Here is a 21,981-nt window from a genome sequence, read left to right as displayed (position 1 = left end):
TCTCCTTTAAAGGAAAACAACGTGGGAAACAGCGGTTTTTCCCTTGCAGGCCGTCAGAGTTCCAGCCTGCAAGGGGCTGCTTGGGGCCTCCCCTTCCCCCACACACAACCCCTCTGCCCCACACACTCGGGGCTAGGGATAGGGGGCACTGGGTTGGGATTGGCCATCTATGTTTACAGATGGGCTCCAGTACAAAAAGGTTGAGAATCACTGCTCTACACAAGAGGCATTAGCTTTTTACACAGTAAAACAGTAAAGGGCTACTCCTTTTTCAAACCCAGCTTGGTCAAGTATATCAGAGACAACAGCTCGCCGTGTGTTATTTTCTCTCTTTACTCAGTCTTTTAAGAACTTAATGTTAAAACCAAGAGTCATTATGTACTGAATATGCCCACTTACTTGGGCTTCCACTCCTTAATGGGGAAGGGCTGCGACTTCGAGATAACTGCAAAAGAAACAGAAACAAAATAAATGATGTGATCAAGTTCAGCCAAAGGGACTACACTCTAGGCAAGCATGAAAGGATCTGTCAACATTCAGAAAATGTTTCCTGGTGTAATACATCAATACCATTCCATTGGTTGCCAAGGGATGCTGAACTTAATAAATACGTTACTTTGATTCTTCTCTTACGATAGCCACAAAGAGTGAGTTTGCCAAGACTCACTCTTGATATCTATATTTGGTAAAACTTGATATTTATTTCACATTTCTGGTATGAACAAACACACAGACAGACATGCAAAAACACAAGAACCACAATTTTGTAAGTATAACAAATAATTACTTAACCATGCTGTGGGCAGAACTTTGCTGAGAATTCACAGAACATTATTTTGGCTCAGCTGTTCCATTCTGCACCTCCCCAATTTGTCACTTCCCTGGATTAGGGGACAAATTTAGATTCCTGGTTCTAAGAGGCATGGGCAATGTGCTATATTTATGTACTGTGGGGGCTTTAAACGCTTCTGAGTAGCGTAATTAGTTATTTAGAGAGCCTTGAACTTGGAAACAGTAGAGGCTTGCAAAACTGGTCAGAATGGCATTACATGGAGAGAGAATTTCCCCTCTTGTAATCAAAGCAAGCATTAAGATCAACAATACATACTTTAATTGGTCTACACTTGGTCAGATATAAGGAAAAAATGTTGGGGAAGTTCCATTAAAAATGTAATGTCTGACAAAAATAGTAACACTGTCACCTATTTTTTGCACCCTAAAGAAATAGATGTGCATAAATAGCAGTTTGCAAGGATTATGTTTTATTTTCTTCATGCCATGCAAGCCAGCTGACTGGAGTGCTTGTTTCCAAATTTCAACATATACTATCTTATGTGAAATGTCCCCTTCATTCTGAGCATAAAATGATTGATGTAATGTATGGTTACCAATGTTCGGCTGGGGCTTCCTTGATGAGATAGCACAGGGCTCATGCTACGGCTGCGGCTTCTGCTCCTGGAAGACCACTACAACAAAAGAGAGCATGACACAAAACTATATTAAAATAAGAACATTCACTGAAGCTAAATTTGGAAGCAGGATCGCTTTGCTCAGCTAAAGACAAGGCTAAGAATGTGAATGAGCCAACATCTCCTTAACGAAGCCTCCAATCCTGCAAAACTTATTTGTGCTCTAAGCTTTATGAAGATGGGCAACACAGAGTGGGTCTTAATGATTACAAATCCCAACCAGAATTGGCTGGGAATTTTAATAGGATGACTTCTTTTCACCAGTCCAAGAATACCTACCAAAGCTCCTCTCTTTGTAACCGCTTCTCCCTTCACAATTATGGTATCATTTTCCAACAGAGCAGGCCATACATGGTAGGCCACCAACGGGGCTGTGAAATCAGAGTCATAGCTGCGGCGGTATCTGCTCAAACACAGAAAAGATATCAGGATAAATGCCTGAAAACCCACTGGTGACTAGAAATAGTGTATAGACTTGAAAGAACCAAAATTTTATATTTACTTATAAAAGTCTTAAAACAATATCTCCATGCTACATGTAAAAAATAATTCTTCTGTAACAATATGTGGAAAGTAATATGCTTATGAAAGAGTCATTTAGGCTAAGAGCATATTGTCTACCAATATTAAAAGAAGTGTCATTATAATTACATCACATCAGAGGCACATTAGGTTATCCTATGGCATATTTGGAGCCTTTTCATCATTAACTGACAAAGCGGAACAGTGTTCTGGTAATCTGATGCTTGTTATATCATCCTAGAACTCTTGGTCAAATGATTACGCAAAAGATATTACAGTAAAAGGGTGCAGGGGACAGGCTGGTCCCAATGCAGTCTCACAGGGAAAGGTAGCTTGTCCCTGTCCCAGGGAGAGGAAAGGAGGTATGGCCCAGCCCTGCAGGGGGGAAGGGACATGGCCAGGCCCCAACCCAACCCCATAGGGGAAGGGGGTATAGCCCAGCTCCAACAGGAAGAGAGAGGCATGGCCCAGCTATGTGTGGGGAAGGAGACATGGCCAGGCCCCAACCCAGCCTTGTAGGGTGAGAAGAGGGCATGGTCCAGTCCCAATCTAGAAGCAGAGGAGTGGGGTTCATGGCCTGGTCCCATGGGGAATGGAGTGGCAGACCAGACCAGCCCCACACACAAGGTTGGGGCTTGGGAATATGGCATGGGGACAGTGACCATATTAATGGCCACTGCTCCCCCACCACCAGACTTCCTGCCTACAGGGAGCCCCACAGGCCAGATGCCATGGTTCATATCTGGCCTGCAGGCCAGAGGTTGAACATCCCTGAACTAAATAAAGTTATTCTTTAAACCTTAATGTAAATAGGCTGCACAGGCAGAAAAATGAACGTTTGACTGAATACATCTTTTCAATCTCCAACTCCTAAGCAAAAGACTATAATAAAATATTTCCAAGTTCTCTTCTTACTTGGACTCATTAAAAAGTTCTCCATCTGCACCAAATGCAATATCCACAGGAGGAATCAATGTCTGCATTGAAAAAGCGACATGACACAACTCCCGGATCAAACTGCTGATTATAATGAAGTCAACTTCTGGTGGGAATGAAATTTTAGGATTGATATTCATGGCACGAATCACTTCCTGAAAGCAAACATAACAATGTATTTAGTAATTCACTAGCACCATTGAAGCCGAGTTGACCACATTTTGCAATTACAGACTAGCAGGTATAGGCCCTCCTAACCTGAAGTCCTGTTGTTTCCCCTCTATTCCCCCCCTACCCCCCCATTTACACACCCTCAGTTTAGCAAAAACTTAACAGAATACTAAAGATGCAGTCATTGGTTATTTCAATGACTAGGGTTAGGAAATACTAACCCTAAAAGATGTAGTATTTTAGCTTCATTACACAGTGAAATACAATGATACACCATTCCCTCTCACTTACATTGACAGTGGTTTGAACATCATAAAGATCCTCATGGCGAACTATGTAGTCCAAGACAATGTCTTCAAGTGACTCAGGGCCTGAGTAACTTAAAGACACAGTCTTTCTCACACGCAGTTTGAACTGTCTGAAGGCCATCTTTGCTGCATGAAAAGACTCCTGTAAATATTAAAACATTCAGTTAAATTCATAATTGTGTAAGCAAAAAGATAAATTTGATTTTCAAATAATATTCTGAACTCATCTCTGGGGTAATCTTATTGATCAAGGGATATATTTTGGTTAATAATCTTTATAGTTCTCTGGGAATCAAATGCCACAAAGAGAGAGAGTTTAGAAATAGTATTTATTTGAGAGGGTTTCTTAGATGAACTACATTTTAAATTCCAGAGAACAGATCTGATTTCAATGCTTCCAACTTTCAGCTAAACCTTCTATTTTTCCACAAGATTCCATCACTTAAAATCAAGTAGTGAAATCATTAGGGTTGTTGGTTGTAGCTGTGTTGGTCTAAGGACATAGGCAGACAAGGTTCTTTGGGTAGATGTGATATCTTTTATTAGGCCGACTAAATAGTTGGAAAAATTGTTCTTCGCAAGTTTTCAGGCACAAACACCCTTCTTCAAGCATAGAGAGTTTACTGGTGCAATGTGTAATGAGAGCACACATTACACCAGCAAACTCTCTATGCTTGAAGAAGGGTGTTTGTGCCTGAAAACTTGCGAAGAACAATTTTTCCAAATATTTAGTCGGCCTAATAAAAGATATCACATCTACCCAAAGAACCTTGTACTGAAATTATGTTGCATGCAAAGATAGCACTGAACAGAGCTCAATGTTTGCAGTTTTATGTGCTATAGAGTAACATGTTTACAGCAGAACATTGTCTGCTGCTGTATCTTAAAGCTGTGATTTGATTGACAATTACAGTTTTATAAAAAAATTAAAATCTTTGCATGCACACAACAACTTTTGTCAAGATTCAATCCTGAGTAGTGTTGAGCATGCATAGGGCTCTCAAATGATCTAAGCATGAGCTACGAGGACTCAGCAACTTTCAGGATCAGATCAGACTCACAAAAAGCTTTATACGGATAACTCTAAGCCTTTTGAAATACTAGGCTTTAAAAACATTAGTTTAAATGAAGCAGTGTGATCTGCTCTATGGACATTTGTGACTCAGAGCCAGTAACTATGCTATTCTATGGGAAATATAAAAGTTATTAAATCGAGGGTAATTAAAATGTGGGGCAGGGGGGGAACTGAAAGGAAAAATACATCAGGTGAAATATTTCCTTGTGTGAATTGTGGAAATATTAGTTCACATCTGATTACATTTTAATCCATCCAGATTTTCAAAAAAATTCGTATCTCTTGCAAAACTATTCAAAGAAATACAGTTTATGTTTTATTTCATACCACCGCTGCAACATATATTATCCTCTGAACCATCTCTGGATCATCCACATATGTCCTTAAAAGGGTCTGTGCATCCAAGCGTTCTTGTGTATAAATCTCATTAAAGCGGGCCACTAGATGGGCATGACGTGAAGCATTTGTGAGCCGGGCTCGGCCAGGGGAGCAACTCCTCAAGGGAAGAGGACTAGGTGACCTGCTCCGGGTGCGTGTGGGGGAAGGAGAGCGACTCCGTGCAAGTCTGAGAGAGAGAGAGAGAGAGAGATGCTTTCAGAAACCATGGACTGACCTGTTGTACCAATTTAACTATTTATGGTACAAATATTTTTATGCCAATTTTGGTATAGAAGTACGATGCTTGGCCTCAGTGCCATTAAAAAACAACTTAAAAAGTACTTTTAACAACATAACTTATAATTTTACTTTTAAAGGCAGGTACACACAAACTAGTTAACTTGTGGCAAAGGAAGGGATAATAACTGCCTAAATGGCTCAGCTACCATGGCTTAGCTTTCATCTACCAAAGACTAAGAGCATATAGTTTCATAGTTATGTAGTTGGTAGGGTCGGAAGGGACCTGAGCAGATCATCAAGTTTGACCCCCTGCCATGGCAGCAAAAAGTACTGGGGTCAAACGACCTCAGCAAGGTGTTTGTCTAGCCTCCTCTTAAAGACCCCCCAGGGTAGGAGCCAGCACCACTTCTCTTGGAAGTTAGTTCCAGATCCTAGCCGCCCTGACAGTGAAGTAGCGCCTCCTGATATCTAGTCTGAATCTATCCTTTGCCAGCTTGTGACCATTATTTCTAGTCACTCCTGATAGTGCACGGGGGAACAGGGACTCCCCCAATGCCTGCTGGCCCCACCTTGTGAGTCTGTAAGTGGCCACTAGATCCCCCCCTCAGCCTTCTCTTGTGGAGGCTGAACAGGTTCAAGTCCTGTAGACTCTCCTCATAGGACCTGCCCCGCTGCCCCCTGATCATGCAAGTGGCCCTCCTCTGGACCCTCTCCATGTTGTCCACATCTCTCTTGAAGTGCGGCACCCACAACTGGATGCAGTACTCCAACTGTGGCCTGACCAATGTCGCATAGAGAGGGAGGATCACCTCCTTGGACCTGCTCGAGATGCATCTGTGGATGCATGACAAGGTGTGGTTAGCCTTCCCGACTGCATCCCCACACTGCCGGCCCATGTTCATTTTGGCATTAATAGTGATTCCAAGATCCTTTTCTGCCTCTGCACTGAAGAGAAGGGAGTTCCCCAGCCTGTAGGTATGCTGCTGGTTCTTCCTTCCCAGGTGCATCACCTTGCACTTGTCAGTGTTGAAACCCATCCTATTCTCATCCGCCCACCCCTGTAACCTGTCTAGGTCTGATTGCAGCCTATTCCTCCCTTCTAGCGTGCCCACGTCCCCCCACATCTTAGTGTCATCAGCAAATTTGAACAGGGTGCTTTTTACCCCCTCATCCATGTCACTGATGAAGACGTTGAACAGTGTGGGCCTAAGGACCAAGCCCTGGGGGGCCCCACTGCCCATATCCCTCCAGGTTGAAAATGACCCATCCACCACCACTCTCTGGGTGCGGCCCTCCAGCCAGTTAGTGACCCATTTGACTGTATAGGTGTCAACACCACAGTCCCCTATTTTTTTTTTTAATGAGAACCGGGTGAGAGACAGTGTTGAAGGCCTTCCTAAAGTCCAGAAAGACTATGTCCACTGCTACCCCTGCATCTAAGGATTTTGTGGCCTGGTCATAGAAGGCCACCAGTTTGGTCTGACAGGACCTGCCGCTAATGAACCTGTATTGGTTGCCCCTAACAATAACCTCCCCCACTGGCCCCTTGTGGACATGCGCCAGGATAACTCTCTCAAAAAGCTTACCCAGGATCAAGGTAAGACTAACTGGCCTATAGTTTCCTGGGTCCTCCTTCCTCCCATTTTTGAAGATGGGAACCACATTGGCCCTCTTCCAGTCCTCTGGCACCACACCAGAGCACCACAAGTGCTCATACAGCCATGCCAGGGGTCCCGCAATGACCTCAGCTAATTCCCTCAGCACTCTGGGGTGGAGTTCATCAGGACCAGCTAATTTAAATACGTCCAGTCCCTCCAGAAGTTCCCTCACTGATCCTTGGCCTGGGTGCACCTCCTCTGGGACCTGCAGGGGTCCCAGTGGGGGGTGCTGATCCGGTCCCTGCTCAGGAAAATGGAGGCAAAGAAATTGTTAAATAAGTTAGCTTTGTTGTCTGGTATGACCAGATTTCCTAGCGTGTCTTGAAGGGGCCCCATGTTACCCAGTACCTTCTTTTTGCCCTCTATGTATTTAAAAAAGGACTTCTTGTTGTCCTTGATCCAGGTCGCTAGTCCCAGCTCCAGCTCCGCCTTGGCCTTTCTGACTTCCCCCTTGCATCCCCGAGCAACTGAGGTATAGTCCTCCCTGGTGATATGCATATAGGAAGTTACTGTAGCATAGCTAGTGCATGGCAAGTCTCCACCTTTTACTTTGTAGTAACCAGTTCATCTGCCCACACCATAAACCAAATCAGTAACTTTTAAATTCTAATACTGGGTAAAATTATTAACTTCATCCCAGAGAAACAGTTTTAAATGCTACATCTTTTGCAATGTAGGCTTCATCCATTTCCAAGGCACAGTGGCTAGTAAAGCAAATCAACATGTAAATAACAGTTTTGTATCAGCACAGTGCAGTGTTCAGAAGGGCTTGCAACAAGAAATAACCAACTGCTATCCATAAAGATTATAATTCATTGGGAGCAACCCATCATCAGATTAAAGTTTAAAAAAACCTGATGTACTATTCAATTCCCTCAGCTCCCTCATTTTGTTTTAATGATTCAACAGATTGAGGTCCATACCTGCTTTGAAGAACAGATTTCTGAGCACCCAGGATAGCAATTTCATCTTTCAGTATTTGAATCTGTTGTTCATAGTCATTCAGATGGCCCAGATTCCTCAGAGCACTCTCCTCCTTTGCTTGGGAAGCCTTCAGACTTAACCCCAAAGAATAAAGATGGTCACAAGAAGTCCTGCTACAACTGTAAAGAATCTATTTATTAACTAATATTGTATATAAAAAAACCTTTGTGAAAACGGTGGGGAGCTTGACTTCTATGGAAAAGACATTTAGAAATTCAGCATTAGCAATAAATTGCCAAGCAAACCACAATTTCTTTATTTTTCCTTTAACTCCTACTTTAAGACATAAAAACAGTGTTGCAGGAGCCTTTGTATTCCAAGTCTTGTCTTTGAGAGGAAGTTCTAGTTAATCTTATACATCTTTATAGACAAGATTCTTTGGGTAAATGTGATATTCTTTTATTAGAAAAATTGCTCTTTGCAAGCTTTTGGGCACAAACACCCTTCTTCAGGCATTGGAAAGAGTCTGCTGTTGGTTTGCGTGCTCTTTGTACAACTTTAGATGACTGGGATCTAGAAAAGAAGTTATTCTTTGTCCTGTGTAGGCCAATTTAATTAGAAACTGAAACCTTAAAAAAAGAAAAGGAGTTTATGCTGTTTTATTATTTATATCAGGTCCTCCTTTTCCTCTCTTTACTGGAGTTTTTTGGCAAGGCCCTGGGGGAGTCTGAATAATTATGTTACTTGAGGCTGCTAAATGAAGCTCTCCCTGTCCCACAAAAAAGGAGGTGCTAACTCTTACATAGTGGCAGATACCATGTCCATTAAACCTACACATATTTATATAACGTCTTTTACTCTTTCTTTACTATTTCTTGTAAAATAAATGTTTCCAAAATTCAGTGGGGCAACCACTCCCAAAATATTGGAATCGTAACTCCCTCTGACCTTTCTTCAGCAGACAAGGGGGAAAGTACAGAAAGATAGCCTGGTTTCTTCTCAGGAGTACTCTATTTGTCCTGAATGAAGGGGAGAAGTGAGGTAGTTACAGCCCTTCCTACCACATAACTAGAAGCTATTCTCACCCACCTTTAAGTCAAGGCTTCTTTTCTGACAGAAAAGATAAAACTGGCCTGGGAGTGAGACGAATAAATTGGCACTACCATCAGGCCAGGATTTAGACTACAGAGGCAGATAGACCTTAAGGACTTTGGGAAATGGAAAGAATCCGCCTCCTGTCAGCTGCCACCATGTTGACCCAGCTCAGTATCTTTTAAGAGACAACCACTACACTTGGAAGCCAAAAGAGCATTTAGAAATCAGAGGCATTAACATTACAGAAGATCACCACCACCTCAGCACACACCCAGCAAAAAGAATTGGCAAAAGCAGCCTGGAGGCCCTCCACATAGATAATTTTAATCTAAGGAACTTGAAACATATTTTATCTAACATGAATACGTTACTTCCAAGAAAAGCGTAATAGCATGCTATGGACAAAATGTCTACAACCTGAATTCAAACTGAGGTTTCAGTGAAAGCCTATCTTTCTCTTATATCAGCTCCACTTGTTGTATCCAAGTACTGTCAAGCTGCTGGCTTTAAAGTACATTACATCTAAAGAAAGAGGGGCACAGGAAGGTCAGCCAAAGTATGAATCTTGTCACACTGAATCTACTTCAGCTAAGCCTTAGGACCACTCTACACACAGAGCCAATGCTCCCACCATCTGGCTGTTAACAGAAAGCAGGAAGTCTCCAAACCAGAAGATTTATTTTTCACCTCATTTTCCCTGGAGCATCCCCAGAGATGATACATTTCCAGACAATGCTGAGCAAAATCAGAGTTTAAAACCAAAGTTCACACCTAAATAAGTCCTGACAGCTGGGGGATGGAGATGCGGGGGGAATATTTATTTCCCCTCCCCTCCCCATCTCTGCCAAATAAATAAATAAATAATCCATCCACTAGCCTATCCAACTGCTACAGACTAGAAGACAAGTGAGCTGGGTCATTCAGCCAAAGTTATAAGAGGAACAATGAACACATTACAATTCGTTGCCTTTTCCTGTTTGATCCTGTTGTTAAGAGGAGTTACACACATACTTTTGGAGAAGCACAGGAATATTGAGCATTGTAAATAAAAAAAACACACACAGGGAAATCCCAGGTTTTGCCTTTGCATGCTGCTGTGCTGCCACAACACCCCTACATCAGATTGTTCTTACGCTGTTTTTAGCTGAACAATTTCATCCTCTGCTGCCAAAAGGGTAGTGGCTGATTTGGTCTTTGTGTCTTCAAGAGCCAACTGGGCTTCTGCCAGACTGCAAGAAAAATCAATAACCAGAAATACACCTTTAATGCAAAGGTACAGATCCTTCCAGTGAATTCATCATGTCAGAATTGATTATTTGAGCAGATTTTTCTTTCTGGCAGATCAACTGCTTGCCAGCACATGAAAATCATCACACAGGACTTGAGCACACTCTAGCTGCCAAGCAATAGTTTGTGAAAGTCCTACCCAACTAAACTATAACAGAGCTACTGTGTTACAGTCCATTACTATTCATCTTATACAATTCCAGTTCCTTTCCCAACTTAGACCACCCGGTTTATTTCCACTGTCCGTTGTGTCTGACATGATCTTTAATTATTGAATCCTCCTATTTCCACATCTGCAAACATGCCTATCACTAACTCCACAACAATGCCTGTGTATTCCACTGTCTTGAAGAAACCTCACTGCTAAAATGTGCATAGGTTATTTTATGCATACATTGATTCAACTATTGCATATCCTTCCCTAGTCTCTGCTCCCTAGAGCCCTACATATGCAAAATACTGCTGCCCTCTTTCATACATGAATTGTACTAAGTGCAATCATTCTACCATCATGCTGTACTGTTACCATTGCTTCCCTATTCATTATTGGTTCCATGTCTTGTGTAGACATGGCCATAAACTAACTAAATCAGATGTATAAGCTTTCATAAGCAGTATCTAATGAAGCAAGCTGCTGCTTACAAGCTAGGCATCTCTGATTTAGTTGGAACATTAAAGTACAAATCTACCCAATCTTCTGCCTGAAACACTATAAGAAATTAGATATAAACAATGAAAACCACTCTCTCTTCCTTGTCTGGCCAGTCACCTTTCATATCAAACTAATATCAGCTTTGGGCACGTCTACTCTTGAAATTAAAGAGATGCAATAAACTCTGATTCAATTTGGATTTGGAGATTTGGCCACTGAATCAGGCCAAATTTTCTCTGAACCGAATCACAACCAGAAGCTTCACGCAGCCCTACTATTTGATGTTTACAGTGTTTGTAATTACTATAGGATCAATAATTTCCTCCTTTCTTCAATCCTAAAACATTGGTTTGAAGTATATGGTATTTTTTACCACTGAGATACTCTCTCCCCCTAACTCTGGAGATAGGCAATTTTATTGTGCCTATCCTCAACCTTTGATCCTGTCAGCTGCTTAGCTGTGGTAACAAACTGACAAGAGAGTCCAGGAGAAAGCCCTATAACCTGGTTCTTCCCTTGATAAATCCCAACAAGTGGCAAGGAGAAGACCTCTCTATTCTTCCAAAAGACTTTTGTACAGTTCTGTCCTCTCATATCTGAGGTTCAATATAAATGTTATGTACCATGGAGGAGACTGTGAGTAGTTTTGTCCTTCACTATTATAAACAGACAGTTGACACTCAGCTCTACATCAGCTTGTCATTTTTATGGATACAATGATCTTTATTTACCTAGTTTCAGAAGGAGTCACAGAATGAATAAAAATGAGTTATGATCAACTGAGGCTCTCAAGGAATCCATTTCAAAGCACTTGGAAGAGAAGAAGGTGATTAGGAACAAAGCTAACATATTTAACGATTTCTTTGCCTCTGTCTTCCTAAATAGGGACCAGTTGAGCCACCTCCCTGCTGGGCCCCCCTCGGGCCCCGGGAGAGACACGCCTGGGCCAGGGGTTAGCGAGGAGTTAGTTAGGGTACTTCTGGAGAGGCTGGATGTGTTCAAGTCCGCTGGTCCGGACGATCTTCACCCTAGGGTTCTACAGGAACTGGCCGAGGTCATTGCGGGACCCCTGGCGCGGCTCTATGAGCACTCCTGGTGCTCTGGTGAGGTGCCGGAGGACTGGAAGAGGGCCAATGTGGTCCCTATCTTCAAAAAGGGAAAAAAAGAGGACCCGGGAAATTACAGGCCAGTTAGTCTTACCTCAATCCCGGGTAAGCTCTTTGAAAAAATTATCCTGGCACACATCCAGGAGGGCCTTGCGGGGGAATGCATGCTCAGGGGCAACCAACATGGGTTCATCAGTGGCAGGTCTTGTCAGACCAACCTGGTGGCCTTTTACGATCAGGTCACCAAATCATTAGACGCAGGGGTTGCTGTGGATGTAGTCTTTCTGGACTTCCGGAAGGCTTTCGACACTGTCTCTCACCCTGTCCTCATCAAAAAGCTGGGAGACTGTGGTGTCGATGCCCACACGGTCAAATGGGTCGCCAACTGGTTAGAGGGCCGCACCCAGAGGGTGGTAGTGGATGGGTTCTTCTCGACCTGGAAGGACGTGGGCAGTGGGGTTCCGCAGGGCTCGGTCCTCAGGCCCACACTGTTCAACATCTTCATCAGTGACTTGGATGAGGGGGTAGAAAGCACCCTGTTCAAGTTTGCTGATGACACTAAGATGTGGGGGGATGTGGGTGCACTAGAAGGGTGCAATAGGCTACAAGCTGACCTTGACAGGTTGCAACAGTGGGCGGATGAGAATAGGATGGGGTTTAACACTGATAAGTGCAAGGTGTTGCACATGGGGAGGAAGAACCGGCACCACACTTACAGGTTGGGGAACTCCCCTCTTGCCAGCACGGAGACGGAAAAGGATCTTGGAGTCGTCATTGACTCCACGATGAACATGGGCCGGCAGTGTGGGGAGGCAGTCAAGAAGGCCAACCGTACCCTGTCATGCATCCACAGATGCATCTCGAGCAGGTCCAGGGAGGTGATCCTCCCCCTCTATGCGGCACTGGTCAGGCCGCAGCTGGAGTACTGCGTCCAGTTCTGGGCGCCACACTTCAAGAGGGACGTGGACGATATGGAAAGAGTCCAGAGGAGGGCCACTCGTATGATCAGGGGTCAGCAGGGCAGGCCTTATGAGGAGAGGCTACGGGACCTGAACCTGTTTAGCCTCCACAAGAGAAGGTTAAGGGGGGACCTTGTGGCCTGCTACAAACTGGTCAGGGGGGATCAGCGGGTATTGGGGGAGTCCCTGTTCCCCCGTGCGCTGCCAGGAGTGACCAGGAATAACGGTCACAAGCTGGCAGAGGGTAAGTTTAGATTAGATATTAGGAGGCGCTACTTCAAAGTCAGGGCGGCTAGGGCCTGGAACCGGCTTCCAGGGGAAGTGGTGCAGGCTCCTAGCCTGGGGATTTTTAAAAGGAAGTTAGATAAGCACCTTGCCGGGGTCATCTGACCCCAGTGCTCTTTCCTGCCAAGGCAGGGGGTCGGACTAGATGATCTACCTAGGTCCCTTCCGACTCTAGCTACTATGATACTATGATACTATGAACAGTTAACCTGGATTCACCAAGGGTAAGTCATGCCTGACAAACCTTATTGCCTCCTATGATGAGATAACTGGCTCTGTAGATGTGGGGAGACCAGTGGATGTGTTATACCTTGATTTCAGCAAGGCTTTTGAAACAGTCTCCCATAACATCCTTGGAAGAAAGCTAAGGAAGTATGGGTTGAATGACTGGACTGTAAAGTGGCTAGAAAACTGGCTGGATGGTCAGGCTCAGACGGTAGTAGTCAATGGGGCTCAATGTCTAGTTGGCAGCCAGTATCAAGTGGACTGCCCCAGGGGTCAGTCCTGGGGCTAGTTTGGTTCAGTATTTTCATCAATGACCTGAAAGATGGGGTGGATTGCACCCTCAGCAAGTTTGTGGATGACACCAAGCTGGGGGAGTAGTAGATACATTGGACGGTAGGTTCAGAGAAACCTAGACAAATTGGAGCATTGGACCAAAAGAAATCTCATGTGGTTCAATAAGGACAAGCCCAAAATCCTGCATGTAGGACAGAACAATCCCATGCACAGGTGCAGGCTTGGGACCAACTGGCTAAGCCGCAGCTCTGCAAAAAAGGATCTGGGGGTAACAGTGGACAGTAAGCCAAATATAACCCAATAGAGTGCCCCTGTTGTGAAGAAAGCAAATGACATACTGGGCTGCATAGTAGGAGTGTTGCCAGCAGAATGAGTGAAGTGATTATTTCCCTCTGTTTGGCAATGGTGAGGCCACATCTGGAGTATTGTGTCTAGTTTTGGACCCCCAACAATAGAAAGGATGTGGACAAATTGGAGAGAGTCCAGCAGAGGACAACAAAAATGGTGAGGGGGCTGGGGCACATGATTTCTGAGTAGAAGCTGTGGGAACTGGGTTTATTTAGTCTGCAAAAGAGAAGGAGGGGAATTTAATAGCAGCCTTCAACTACCAGAAGGCTGGTTCCAAAGGGGATGGAGCTAGACTGCTTTCAGTGGTGGCAGATGACAGAACAAGGAGCAATGGTCTTAAGTTGCAGCAAAGGAAGTTTAGGTTAGATATTAGGGAAAACATTCTTAATAGAAGGGTAGTAAAACACTAGAATAGTACAGGTGTGCAAAATGGGTCATATTCAATTTGGATTCGAATTCAGCCCAAATCAGGGACAGTGATTCGATTCGTTGATTCGGATCACTGACCCCAATTCAGTTTGGCTGAATCCAAAGCTGAAGATTCAATGCTGATTCGGAGAATCAGCTGATTCAGCCATAGACACAGCTTTAAATGTTTTTTCTACATATCTCAATGGCATTGCTCGTGAACGCTGTGATGCTGGGGTGGATGGAGTATCCCACAGGAGCGCAGTGGGGGGCGGGGCCCTGCGCCTCTGCCTGGCTCTGTGATTGGCCACAGGAGGGACCCCAGGTGCTCCCCCCCCAACCCAGGAGGCACCAGTCACCAAGCTGGGGGGTTATGGGGGGCCCCCCTGAACGCTCCTCAGTGGACTCAGAAGTGCTTCTGGTCCACATCTGGGTCTGCTGCTGAGCGTGCTGGGGACTCCCTCACACTCCAGTGGGACGCTCCATCCACCCCACCATTGCAGCATTCACGAGCTGCCTGGTACCTAGAGGAATGTAAAAAAAAAAAGCTGTGTCTGTGTCCAAATCATCAGTTCTTTCAGAATCAGTTCGGAGGGTTCTGATTTGATTCAGAAAGATTAAAGGGTCTCCTGATTCAATTCGGATTCAGAGATTTGGCCACCAAATCAGGCCAAATCTCCACTGAATCAAATCAGTGACCGAAGCTTTGCACAGCCCTATAGAATCGGTTACCCAGAGAGGTTGTGGAATCTCCATCTTTGGAGGTTTTAAGCCCCAAATAGACAAAGGCTTGAGTGGGACAATCTAGTTAGGGATAATCCTGCTTTGAGCAGGAGGTTGAACTAGATGACCTCCCAAGGTCCATCCCAACCCTAATTTTCTATGATTCTAAGATAAAAGAGATACCAATAAGCATGGGAGTTAGATGTCAGCCTCTGGATCAAAACCTTCTAGACTTTAAATGCTGAAGGCTAAAAATGTGAGAGGAACAATGGGAAAAAAACAAACAAAAAAACCCTCTGGTCATACCCAGTTCACTCCCCCTTGCAGCATCCACTCTCTGCCAATTTGTGACACAGGCTACTGAGCAGGATGGACCCATGGTCTGACCCAATACATGGCAGTTTTTATGTTACCAGACAGAAAATATCTAGATAAATGGACCAGAACTAGGACAGTACCTTTTATAACTGATCTTGTCATATGGTTTGTAATTTTGATTCCATTATTATTCTTGGAATTCCAGATGGAAGAAGTTAAGCAGAATGCTTTTTTTGCTCTGGTGTTTGGATTTAAGCTGAGACAATTTATTGCTGTTACAAACCTTGCCACTGTTTGATACCACCTTTTCTACAGGCTAGATGACTGTCAAGTGCTTCACCTGGGGCTTGAAAAGTACTTGAACACTTCAGCAAGTGCAGTGGCCAGTGATTTAGTTTTTTAAATAGAGTATACCATTTTGATGATAGGTTAGTGTTCCATGCTTCACACAGGCAGTTAGTTCAACAAAAGCTCTTTGGTCTTAACTGGTTATTTTAAGAAATAGTATCTCTTTCTCTGTCCTGCCATAGTGATTGTGAATTCCTAAGATGTTAGTCACACCTAAAGTTAGTAGGCTATCACCCACTAGGATCTGAAACAGTGTCCTCATTAAAGGTTATATGTTTTTGGAATCTGCTTCATCCAAGTGATTTATGAAAAGACAGCAAACTTAAGGAATCAAAGCATTACATGGTCAGTCAAAAGAAGAGATTACCTTTTTTTGCCTTTTACGGCCACTGCACCATATTAAAAGCCAAACGAGAGCTTTTATACAGTTGTCTGGGAGGGGAACTTATTCTTTCTAAGCGCTACTTTGTCCAATACATGAAAGGGATATAACTTCAGGGGTAATGGGATTCTGCAGAAACAAGTTCTAGGATAATTATCTGAGTTTCTGCTAACTTCAGTCTCCCAAAATAATAATAATAATTAGCATATATACACCTGTCCTGAAAGCAAACTGAGTTTTAAACACAATCGGAAAAAATGTTGTTACTTAACACAAGGAATGATCTTAAATGTATAATTCAAAGCAATATTTTGCATAGTTTCAACAAAAAATTGTATGATTTTCTTATGATATCCTTGAAATATAGAAAAAAAACATAGCACAGAAAAACAATTAAGAATTTACACACAAGTTTTATGACATCATAACCAGTCAAGTTTAAAAATGGTGGTTACTATAAAGATGTAAGGATGAATCCTCTTCAAATTTAAACTGTTTATCTATAAGAAGCAGGGGTCTAAAACCTTAATACACACTTTAGAATTTTAAACAACCCTAAATTAAATGAATGCTTGGGTCTTCTTTGACAGTTCAAAAGTATCCAAGGAGCGGAAAAGCACAGGGTTTTATGACTTATTTCTTAATTTTAAGATTCCATTAGTAAACTGAAAAGAACAGAACAAGATAAAATAAAAATCCTCTCAATTTCCCTTTTAAACGTATTTTGTTTCCACTACCACATGGCCTTTCTATCCTCCCTTTCTAGTCTTCCTGCCAACATTCTCATCTACCCAGTTAAAAAAGGGCCCAGCAATGGAATAAGCCTCAGAAGAGTCCTGGCTCTGGTGTGAGATGCGCAGGTGTAAGCCCGCTGCACCCCCATGAGCCCAGGGACCCCAGCAGCGACCCCAGGACCCCTGACAAGCCCTGGCCTGCCGGCAGGTAAGCAAAATCTCAATAGGTTACAGGAGTGGGCTAACATAAACAGAATGCGTTTCAATACTGACAAGTGCAGGGTGCTTCACTTAGGCAGTAGAAACCAGCAGCACACTTATAAAATGGGAAACTCCTTTCTGGAGAGCATGGAGGCAGAAAGGGATCTTGGAGTCATTACTGACTCCAAGATGAACATGGGCCGACAATGCGAGGTCACAGTCGGCAGGGCTAACTGGACCTTGTCATGCATCCACAGGTGCATCTCAAGTAGAGCCAGGGAGGTGATCCTCCCCCTCTGTCCGACGCTGGTCAGGCCACAGCTGGAGTACTGTGTCCAGTTCTGTGCGCCCCATTTCAGGAGGGATGTGGACAACATTGAAAGGGTCCCCCGCATGATCCGGGGACTACAGGGCAGACTCTACAATGAAAGACTGCGGGACCTAAACCTGTTCAGGTTTCACAAGAGAAGGCTGAGGGGGGACCTGGTGACTGTCTATAAACTCACTAGGGGGGACCAGAAGGGTTTGGGGGAGACACTGTTTCCCCTAGCGCCCCCTGGCATGACAAGGAATAATGGACACAAATTATTGGAGAGTAGATTTAGATTAGACATCTGCAAGAACTACTTCACAGTCAGGGCAGCTAGGAGCTGGAACCAACTTCCAAGGGAAGCGGTGCTGGCTCCTGCCCTGGGGATCTTTAAGAAGAGGCTTGATGCCTACCTGGCAGGACTCATTTGAACTACCAGTTTTTCTCCTGCCCGGGCGGGGGGTCGGACTTGAAGATCTACAAGGTCCCTTCCGACCCTACTTCTATGATAAGAGCCCATGGAGGGAGGGACCTAGCCAGCTGGGTGCGGACTAAGTGGACTGAGGAGGGTTACGTCCCCCACCCCCAGCTCCTACTTGGCCCAGCCCCACAGGGAGCTGCACAATCCCCCTGCAGGTGTGCGTGCCAGGTTAGGGGGAAGTCACCCACCTGTTCCTTCCCTTGGTGGGGGGGAGGGACCCCCATTAGCCCCCCCAAAACCACTGAGGCACTGGCCGGCCCTTCTGCACATGTGCACAGTTTAAAAAGGGCCCAGCAATGCAATAAGCCTCAGAAGAGTCCCGGCTCCAGTGCAAGAGACGCGGGTGTAAGCCCACTGTGCCCTCATGAGCCCAGGGACCCCAGCAGCGACCCCAGGACCCCTGACAAGCCCCAGCCTGCTGGCAGGTAATCAGGGGCCCATGGAGGGAGGAACCTAGCCACCTGAGAGCAGGCTAAGTGGACTGAGGAGGGTCATGCGCCCCCCCCCAGCTCCTACTTTGCCCAGCCCCCCAGGGAGCCTCACGACCGGAGCCTCACAAACAGGCCATGCAAACAGGCGCACTCCTGAGCCCAGCGTGAGAGTTAGCACAGGAGTTCACGCAGAAGGGCGAGCAGGAGTGCCTGAGGCCCTGCTCGTGAGTCCCCCAGAGCAAACAGTCCAAGCCATAGCCAGCCCACCAGCAGCATGACATAGATGGGCACGCGTCACACCCTGAGGGTCCCCTTGGGGTCTGCGGCCCCCCCCCCAGCACCTCAGAGACGGCCACTCAGACGGAGCCCATGGTTCCAGGCTTCATGCAGACAGAGCCTTTGGATCTTAGCTGTGGGGGCTGCCTGTCCCTTTTTCAGGCTCTGGAGCCCGGGAGCATGGCCACCTCCCCTTGTGGGGTCTGCTCCCTACTGGGGTCTCTGGTGCGCCAGCTGGAAGAGCTCCAGGCCGCAGTCCAGAGACTGCGTGCCATCAGGGACTGTGAGCAGGAGATAGACTCCTACTGCCAGGCCCTTCTCCCCTGGGAGGTGGAGGGTAGACCACGGTCTCCCTCCAGGACAAGGGAGGACCCGGGGACCTCCCCTATTGTCAAGCCACAGGGTTGGACCAAGGTGGTCAAGGGCCCCAGGGCCCACCGCACCAAGGCCCCTGCCTTGCTGGAGCTTTGCAACAGCTATGAGCCTCTTGCAGCCCCAGCAGAGCCTGCTGAGTTGCCAGCTCCCGCAGGCAACACAGAGGACCCTGTAGCTACTGTCCCCACTCTCCCCAAGATCAAACGCAAAGTGTTTGTTGTGGGAGACTCCATCCTGAGGGGGACTGAGGGGGCAATCTGCTGCCCTGATCCCTTAGCCCGGGACCCACATCCATGACGTTGCAGAGAAGATCCCTAAACTCCTCCAGCCGACTGGCCGCTATCCCATGCTCCTCATCCATGTGGGCACCAATGACACAACTCAGAATGCTCCTAGCCAGGTCATAAGGCTCTTCAGGGATTTGGGTGCAGGGCTAAAGGGTCTGAAGGCACTGGTGGTGTTTTCTTTGAGCCTCCCAGTCTCAGGCTATGGGCTGAGGAGGGAGAGGAGGATCCACATAGTCAACCAAAGACTGCAGCACTGGTGTCATCGGGAAGGCTTTGGCTTCCATGACCACAGTCTGCTCTTTGGAGAGAGAGGCAGTGAGCTGTTGGGAAGGGATGGCCTCCACCTCTTGGGGAGGAGACTCTTCTCAGCTAGACTGGCTAACCTGCTCCACTGGGCTTTAAAAAAACCCCGCCGGGGGGTGGGGGGGGAACTACTGCTGCTGCTGGCCCACTGAGTGGCCCTTACAAAGCCAGCAGGCTAAGGCACATAAGGGATCCCACTCCAGCCCCAGCCCTGGAACAAAATGTAGGCAAGGCAAGAGCCCCTAAGGGGACACTTTCCTGTCTGTACACAAATACCAGCAGCCCGGGGAATAAACAGGAGCAACTTGTTCTCCTTCTAAATGCAAAGAACTACGATGTCACTGGGATAACAGAGACCTGGTGGGACTCCACCCATGACTGGACCATGGGTATAGACGGCTATACCCTGTACAAGAGGGATCGAGTGGACAAAAGAGGTGGGGGCGTAGCTCTCTATGTCAAGGAAAGCTATGCGTCCCTGCAAGCTGACACTGACACCCGCAGTGGACAACTCGAGACCCTCTGGGTTAAAATCCGTGGGGAACACAGCACAGGGGATACTATGGTGGGGGTCTACTATAGATCCCCTACCCAGAGTCAAGACCTTGACCAGGAGTTCACCAGGGAATTGGCTGAGGCCGCACAATCCCAGTGTATGGTTGTCGTGGGAGACTTTAACTACCCCAGCATCTCATGGGAGAAGCGCTCGGCCAAATCTAAGTGGTTGCAAAGCTTTCTCTCATGTGTGGATGAGCTCTATCTGACGCAGGAAGTCTATGGGCCGGCAAGAGGTAAAGCACTGCTTGACCTTGTACTGGCAACCGGGGATGACCTAACTGGCAACCTAACAATTGAAGGGAAGCTGAGTGACAGTGATCATGAACTGATCACCTTCACCATCTGCCGCAAAGCTGGCAAGTCAGGCAGTTGTACAGAAGTCCTCGACTTCAGGAAAGCTGACTTTGACAAGCTAAGGAGACTTGTCAGAGAGGCCCTAAAAAGTCACAATGGAGAGGGGAGTTCAGGATGTGTGGTTGCTCCTCAAGGGAGCAATCCTAGATGTGTAAGCAAAGTCCATCCCGTCTCAGAGGAAAGGCAGCAGAAGGGCACAGCAGCCCCCTTGGCTCTCCAGGGAACTAGTGGACCTCCTGCATCTTAAAAGGAAGACCTATAAAGGATGGAGGACTGGAACCGCCACCGAAGGAGAATACTCTGCTTTAGTCCGGACTTGCAGAGAGCAAATCAGGAAAGCCAAGGCTGCAATGGAACTCCAGCTAACTACAAATATCAAGGAAAACAAAAAGTCCTTTTTTAGATATGTGGGGAGCTGGAGGAAAAGCAAGGGCAACATTGGACCCCTGCTAAACCAGATGGGGCAACTGACAACTGACAATTGATGCCCAGGAAAAAGCAAACTTGCTAAATGGGTACTTTGCGGCAGTTTTTCATCAGCCCCATGGGATGGCCCTGCCCACTATGGGTCAGGGAGGCCTGGGGAAGGGAGATTCCTTGCCCTCCTTTGAAGCTGACCTCATGAAGGAACACCTCGACAGGCTGGATACCTTCAAGTCAGCCGGCCCTAATTGGTTACACCCAAGAGTACTCAGGGAGCTGGCGAACATCATAGCTCAGTCCCTGGCATGGATCTTTGAGAGCTCTTGGTACTCTGGTGAAGTGACCGATGATTGGAAGAGGGCCAATGTGGTACCTATCTTCAAGAAAGGGAGGAAAGTAGATCTAGCAAACTACAGGCCCATCAGCCTGACCTTTATACTGAGGAAAGTCTTGGAAAAAATTATCAAGGAGGCCATTCTTAACAAACTAGCTGAAAGCAATATCCTGAGGGATATCTAGCATGGGTTTGTTGCGGATACATCTTGCTTGACTAATCTCATTTCCTTTTATGACCAGGTGACTTATCACCTGGACAAAGGCGAAGAGATCGATGTCGTATACCTCGACTTTAAAAATGTCTTCGATCTGGTATCCCACAATCACCTCTTGATTAAACCGGCTAACTGCAGCCTTGACGTCACTACAATCCGCTGGCCGGGGAACTGGCTCTGTGGTAGGACCCAGAGGGTGGTGGTTGACGGGAGCCAATCGTCTTGGTCTGCTGTGACCAGTGGGGTCCCACAAGGCTCTGTCCTAGGGCCTATACTGTTTAACATCTTCATCAATGATGTGGACATTGGTGTTAGAAGTGGACTGGCCAAGTTCGCTGATGACACCAAACTCTGGGGTAAATCATCCACACATGAGGACAGGAGGGTGATCCAAGCGGATCTGGACAGACTCATGAAATGGGTGGATGAGACCCTGATGGTGTTCAACACTGAAAAATGCAAGGTTCTCTACCTTGGGAGGAAAAACCTGCACCATGCTTATAGGCTCAGTAGTGCTACGCTGGTTAGCACTACAGATGAAAGGAACTTGGGGGTTATGGTTGACCAGAAGATGAACACGAGCCTT

The 21,981-nt window shown here is 46.0% G+C and overlaps 1 protein-coding gene across 2 annotated transcripts in view; it reads right to left on the bottom strand.

Annotated features, from left to right (window-relative positions):
- The window catches only part of SPATA18 (spermatogenesis associated 18), a 50,275-nt gene that overhangs the window by 4,830 nt on the left and 23,464 nt on the right, over window positions 1-21,981 (bottom strand). Inside the window, exons 5-12 of one of the 2 annotated variants that reach the window (XM_090035917.1) lie at window positions 9,910-10,005; window positions 7,681-7,815; window positions 4,809-5,046; window positions 3,390-3,548; window positions 2,907-3,082; window positions 1,749-1,872; window positions 1,389-1,466; window positions 400-445 (exon numbers count right to left, since the gene is read on the bottom strand). In XM_090035917.1, the coding sequence (XP_089892043.1) occupies window positions 400-445; window positions 1,389-1,466; window positions 1,749-1,872; window positions 2,907-3,082; window positions 3,390-3,548; window positions 4,809-5,046; window positions 7,681-7,815; window positions 9,910-10,005 (1,052 nt within the window). The remainder of the gene's footprint in view (window positions 1-399; window positions 446-1,388; window positions 1,467-1,748; window positions 1,873-2,906; window positions 3,083-3,389; window positions 3,549-4,808; window positions 5,047-7,680; window positions 7,816-9,909; window positions 10,006-21,981) is intronic. The other variant, XM_090035918.1, reaches the window with a different exon arrangement.

The sequence above is a fragment of the Crocodylus siamensis genome, chromosome 2 (genome assembly GCF_052110815.1).
Source record: "Crocodylus siamensis isolate JL-2025a chromosome 2, ASM5211081v1, whole genome shotgun sequence".
Lineage (NCBI taxonomy): Eukaryota > Metazoa > Chordata > Crocodylia > Crocodylidae > Crocodylus > Crocodylus siamensis.
The sequence above is the reverse complement of the archived record's forward strand: the minus strand, read 5'-3'. Positions and strand labels throughout refer to the sequence as shown.